This window comes from Kryptolebias marmoratus, linkage group LG7 (genome assembly GCF_001649575.2).
Source record: "Kryptolebias marmoratus isolate JLee-2015 linkage group LG7, ASM164957v2, whole genome shotgun sequence".
NCBI lineage: Eukaryota > Metazoa > Chordata > Actinopteri > Cyprinodontiformes > Rivulidae > Kryptolebias > Kryptolebias marmoratus.
The window spans coordinates 1,763,042-1,769,041 of NC_051436.1; the positions used below are offsets into that span (position 1 = coordinate 1,763,042).

The 6,000-nt window shown below is 45.9% G+C and overlaps 2 protein-coding genes across 5 annotated transcripts in view; one reads left to right on the plus strand and one right to left on the minus strand.

Annotated features, from left to right (window-relative positions):
* LOC108251715 (CD276 antigen homolog) overlaps positions 1 to 5,463 on the plus strand; it is a 40,574-nt gene extending 35,111 nt beyond the window's left edge. For 2 of the 4 annotated variants that reach the window (XM_037976482.1, XM_037976483.1), the window contains exons 3-5: positions 3,665 to 3,997; positions 4,295 to 4,396; positions 5,072 to 5,463. In XM_037976482.1, the coding sequence (XP_037832410.1) occupies positions 3,665 to 3,997; positions 4,295 to 4,396; positions 5,072 to 5,448 (812 nt within the window). In that variant the 3' untranslated portion in view covers positions 5,449 to 5,463. Of the gene's footprint in view, positions 1 to 2,033; positions 2,382 to 3,664; positions 3,998 to 4,294; positions 4,397 to 5,071 lie in introns of all 4 variants that reach the window. The other 2 variants (XM_017442113.3, XM_025003119.2) reach the window with 2 other exon arrangements.
* The window catches only part of LOC108249740 (tripartite motif-containing protein 16-like), a 139,996-nt gene that overhangs the window by 110,585 nt on the left and 23,411 nt on the right, over positions 1 to 6,000 (minus strand). The gene's annotated exons all lie outside the window — the stretch shown is intronic.

Genomic DNA, 6,000 nt, shown 5'->3' on the forward strand with positions numbered 1-6,000 from the left:
GCTGGAACTGGTTTCAGTCTGAACAAAGAGACGTCAGGCAGACGGTTGGAAGTCAGCAGGTTTTCAACCAGCAAACCAGCTGTTCTTCAGGGAATGCCTATCACCTGGGGATGACTCCCAGCTACTACCACACCAAATTCTATTTCCTTATCTGTAAAACTGACTGAGTTTGTGTTTGCTTAGCTGTGGCGGCCATCTTGAATTGGGCTGACTCAGAGACGTTACTTCCTGAGAGTTTTCTTCAAATCCATCTTGTGGTAAAAGTAAAGAGAAAAAAGGAACCAAAGTCAGAAAAAATGAAGTGAGCTTTGAAAGCAGGAAAGACAGGCGTCAGCTCCTCCGTCCAACAAGCAGAGACACGTTAGGACTCCAAGGAAAACTGCAGGAACAAGCGGAGACAAAATGAGTCGTGAAGCTGGCAAACAGCAGCTGTTAGTGCAGGAAAGCTCAGAGTGTTTCAGCCGTTCTCCAGCACACTGACTGAAGGTTCACTTGTTCCTCCAGGAGTAACCCTGCTCCAACCTTCTCCTGGAGTAGAAAGGGGTTTAGAGTAAAGCTGGTGTTAAAGGAGCAGAACCGGGCCTGTGCAGTGGATCCAGTCTGTAGTCAGGTTTTGGCTCCAAACACAGACAGGATAATGAATCAAAGCATTCAGACATGTTGCCCTCCTGCTTTACTTCAAATGACTCCATTTAACACCAAACACTGAGCTTCAGACTAAAGTGTGAACGATGTGTGTGAGCTGGGAGAACTGGGCTCCTGTCGGTTCTGTTGGTACTTCGTGACAGAACCCAGCAGGAAACAGGAAGAGAGGAGCTGTGGACTCACAGGTTCTGTTCAAACCGATCAAACTCCAGCCGACTGAAACGTTTCCTAAAGCAGATTAAAGTCTGTTGACTTTGTGTTGAAGCTGCTGAACTTTAGAGGAGATCCTCATCATCATCATCATCATCATCATCATCATCATCATCATGTGGACACAAACACCCTCCAACAGTCTGACTCCAGATTTCCTGTCACAGTTCTCCCATCTAGAGTCAGCTCGAAGTTCACATGTGAAGCAGCTGACTTTGACAGAAAGGAGTTTCTTTGCTCTCCTGTTCAACAAACGTGAGGAAGTTGAGTTTTCTTAAAGACTGGATGGTTTGATTTCTAAATGACTCTGCAGCAGAAATGACCCAAATCAGCTGGGAGCCATAGCTGCTGTTTGGATGACTCTCTGAACGTCCTGAATCAGATTGATTTCTTCCAATCAGCTGCAGCTCACTTTGATACGTGCTCCTAAAACAGATCCAGATCTGACCTCAGTCTGAACGCTCAGGTTGGTTTTCATCACAGCCTGGAAGGAAATGTTCCACATTAGGTTCACGTTAACTTCAATATTCCACACATTTACAGACGGCCATGTTATTCTAAAGCATTAGATATTTTATAAGAGAGCATTTAACTGAACACCTACAGGTCTGAGATCATCAGGTGAGGAGAACACTTGAAGCTAAAACTCATGAGGGAGGAAAACATTTCTGTGATCAAGTGACAATAATTCAGATAAGAGTGTTGAGTGTTTTTAACGCCTCATTCAAAGCTCTGATCTCAGTCCATCAGGAGAACCTTTGGATGTTTGGGCTGAGGCTAAAACCAACCCTTTAAACTGTTTGTCTTCTAAAAACTCAAACCAGTCCAAACAAAAACCACCAACAGCCAAGAACCCAGTCTGACCGGGCCCGTCAGGGTTTCTACTTTAGTTGTTTTCCAACATAGAAAGATGATCTTCGTGTGAAACTCAGGCATGAAAGGCAGCAGGAGATCTGAAACCATCTCATGTCTCCCTTTAGTTTGAACGGTGCTGAGGTGGAGCTCCAAAGTCCTTCCACCCTCAGAAGAGACATGAAACCTTTGAACAACACGTTCTTCATCTCAGAGATGTTTAGGTGGAGCAGACTGTTCAAACTGGCAGCTGGAGGCTTTTAATGAACACATGAACACTGAGACAAACTCACAGCTGATTTCTCTTCCTGTTTGTGTCCTCACAGTTTCCCAGCATGCCCTGGCTGCGGTGGTGGAGGTTAATGAGGGGGCGGAGTCTGTCCTGATGCCCTGTCACCGTGAGGGTGGAATACCTTCATACCCCTTTATCATGTGGACTCGGAGTGATCTTCATCCCAGTCTTATCCACCTGAGACGAGATGAAGAAGATGATCTTAAAGACCAAAACCAGGATTACAGAGACCGGACATCAATGAGACCTGATCCTCTGGAGACTGGAAACTTCAGCCTGACTCTGAGAAAACCCCGACTCTCTGACAGTGGAAACTACACCTGCAGCCTCGGAGATGGAAGAACAAAACGGGATGTGACAGAAGTTCAGCTGAAGGTCAAAGGTGAGCAACAAACCCCAGCCCCTGCAGGAGGTCAGAGGTCAAATTATAGGAAATAACCAACAATCCAATCATCTTTATGGTAAAACGTTCTAATGAACCAAGTCAACAAAAAGCTCCAATAATAGAAACCCTGGTGTGATTTTGGAATAAATATGTCATTTAACCCCACATGAAAATGTTTTCAGGACCGCTTTTCTATTAGAAGGAATTATTATCAAGATGTCCAAAAACTCTAAAGAATCTTTAGTTGATCCAAAAACCCATCCAGGCTGAGTTCATGTCCTCCAGAGCAGCTCAGAGACCTTTAAAGGTTCAGGAGGACAAAATAATACCAACTTTTAAAGCACAAACTGTATAACTAGTGAAGAAAGGCCTTCCAGAGGAAGTCAAACCTTACTTGAACTGACTGCAGAGACACCACTGATATTCAGAGGAGAACGTCTCATTGTTCCCAAGTCTCTGTGAGAAAAAGTTGTGCACCTGGCTCCTGAAGGACTCCAGGGTGTGGTTCACACGAAACAACACCTCAGAGAACTTCACTGGTGGCCACATATGGACCATTTGGTCTACAGGGTCCTGTCATCAGGCACCATCTGGCAGGCAGGTGACAAACTGCCAGGGTTCCACCTGCACCATTCCAGCCTGTCAGGTTTCCAGAGGGTCCATTCCAACACATTGCTGTCCACATTATGGGTCGGTTTGAGCATCGACTGCAGGTTTACTATCACTCCTGTTGGTTATTTCAGGAAATGGCCTGAAGCAGCATTTACTCCTAAAGCTCCAACAAACTCTGTCATGGCGTTCCTAACGTCAGTTTTTAGACGTGAAGGAAACTTTGCACCATCACAACTGATAATGGACCACAGTTTACATCTTCTGCTTTGTTGAGTTCATGAGTGAACGTGGCATTAAACACATCAGAACAAGTGGATACCATCCTCAGGCAGACGGATGGTATCCACTCCATTCTTCTTCTTCTGCTCCTCCAAACACCTTCAGAATAAAAGTCAATATAATCTCATCACCAATCCTTTGCCATGAAACAGGAAGTTGGTCTAACTCCCTGAGTTTTCATCTGATTTGACCCAAAGACTTCCTGCTTGATAAGTGCCCTGAATGCATCAATCAGCGCCACCTACAGCCCAGAGACATGTTCTGGTTCAGTCCGAATGTGGAGACACTCACTGTCTTTGACTGGGACAGATGGGAGAACTGCTGAGGTGTGAGTGCTGTTTATTACTACTTACAGCTTTAATTTATGTTGTCCTTCATTGTCCTCTTAGATCAACAGGAGGAGGTGGAGGTGAAGGAAGGGGCGGAGTCTGTCATCCTGCCCTGCAGAACAACACCTGACCTGCCTGAGGACGCCACAGTGGAGTGGACTCGTTCTGAACCTAAAGTTATTTTTGTTCATGTGTTTCCAAACACAAATAATCCTAACAAACAGAGTGACCTCTACATCAGCCGCACAGAGATGGACAAAGACCTGCTGAGAACTGGAGACCTCAGTCTGACCCTGAAATACCCCACAGACAGAGACAGTGGAAGCTACATCTGCACCGTCTACAGACACCAGGACATCCTGAGAGACAAAGTCGTCCTCACACATGTCAAAGGTCAGTCTGTAAATACAGGTCAGAGGTCAGGGGAGCACTTCACAATAAAATTTACTGAGGCACTAATTGGCAAGGCAGAAAATGAGATCAGGTCTGGTGTGGTAGTAGCTGACAGTCATCCCCACCTCCTACTGCCTGATAACAGATCCCAGAAGGTCTTTGTCTCCAAGGCGGGAGGTGAGATGTTCTCCTTAAAGAAATGCTCGGCCTTTAATATTTCCTGTAGATGGAGAGGAGTGGTGGAGAAAGCACTCAGCCCTGAGCTCAGAGGTTCAACTGTTCTCTGTTTCTCCACAGAGGGGTTTCCAGCCTGGGCCACGGCTCTCCTGGTTCTCCTGTTTGTGGTTCTTCCTGTTTCTGGAGGTGTTTTATTTTATTTTCGGCACTATTTCATGTCAGGTGAGTCTCTCTAAGTCCACTCTCATTGGTGCAGAAGCTCCAAGGTGTTCTCTTGTGTCACTAAATTCAGTCAGTTCCAAAGAGCTGAACCAGAAAGCTGAAGAGAACCTTTGGGATCTGTTCTAGAAAACTCTTCTCAGTCAGATCTCAGCAGCTTCATGTCTCTTTGTCAGGATGAGGATTTCTTTGAGTTGAGGGGAAACAGAGCCAGAAACTGAGTCAGTGATTCAGGATGAAGTTTGTTGTGAGTCAGCAGCTGAAGGTCATCAGGAAGCTCAGTGTGGAGATGAACTAATGGTTCCATCAGGTTCCATCAGCACAGAACCTCAGAGGGTTCTCAGGGCTCTCTTCTCCCTCATCCTTTCATCTGCTGAGCGTGGAGAATCAGATGCTTTCTGCCTCGGTAGTTCTTTCTGTAAATATGGGAGGTTTTCCTCTAAATGCTGCAGCAGAGAGACGCTGCACCAAGATGCAGAGGCTGATGTCACTTTGAGAATAAAACAAACACCCAAAATCTAAACTGCTGCTGCTAAAGACTCACAAACCACTGGTGAACCTGGACCTGAGAGTCCTCCACCAACATGAGACACAGAGACACGGAGGAGACAGTCATGTGACCTTTAGAGCTGCTGCTGCTGTCTGTCCAGCTGATCTTCTTCTCTGTTGTCCTCTCAGTTTATCAGGTGAAGGTGGAGTCAGGGGCGGAGTCTGTCCTGCTGCCCTGCAAAACCACAGTTTGTCTCCAGAAAGACACCAAAGTGGAGTGGACAGATGATGACGATGATAAGGTCCATGTGTTTGAGAACGGCTCTGATCGACCTGAAGAACAGCACCCGTTCTACAGAAACAGAACAAAGATGAATGAAGACCCGCTGAGAACTGGAGACCTCAGTCTGACTCTGAGACACCCCACAGATGAAGACAGAGAGACCTTCACCTGCAGCGTCTACAGCAGGGAGGGACACATCCTGATGGGGAAACAAGTTTATCTGGAGGTCAAAGGTCAGTGTTTTAAATGTGATGTTGTTGTATTTTTCCAATCAGCTGATTAGCTGTGATCAATCCTGATCAGAGTCTTCGAAGCTGAAAGTCAGATGTGTGTGTTTGAGTCTCAGAGTCAAAGTAAATGTGATGGAATGAGTGTTTTTCATTAGAATGAGTGAAGATGAGGAAACACTGCAGGAGGCAGAGATCCAGGACAGACAGGGACAAGTTTACAGCACCTCTGATGACAAACACTCATCTGATCAATGGAAGCATTGGTGGCACTGAAAAAGCAGCTGGACGCTTTGACTCTGGACAATGTCCACTTGTAGACAAAGACAGACAGAGTGATCAGAGGACAAACATCAGCATTGGACTTCCTGCAGCAGGAAACCAAAAGTCCTCTTTTCCCATCTGACAGGAACATTTGTCCTGAAATCAGCAGCACTAACATGACATGAAGATCTGCAGCTTTTCTCACTGAATTCACAGGAAATCAGAAGAAATCAGCTGATTTCCTCCCAGCTTCTTCCAAAGGAACACTTTGGATCAGCACAGCTTCCATCTTTTCTCTCAGGGTTTGCAGAGGAACATTTCTGAAGGACTTTGGCTGATTGTCC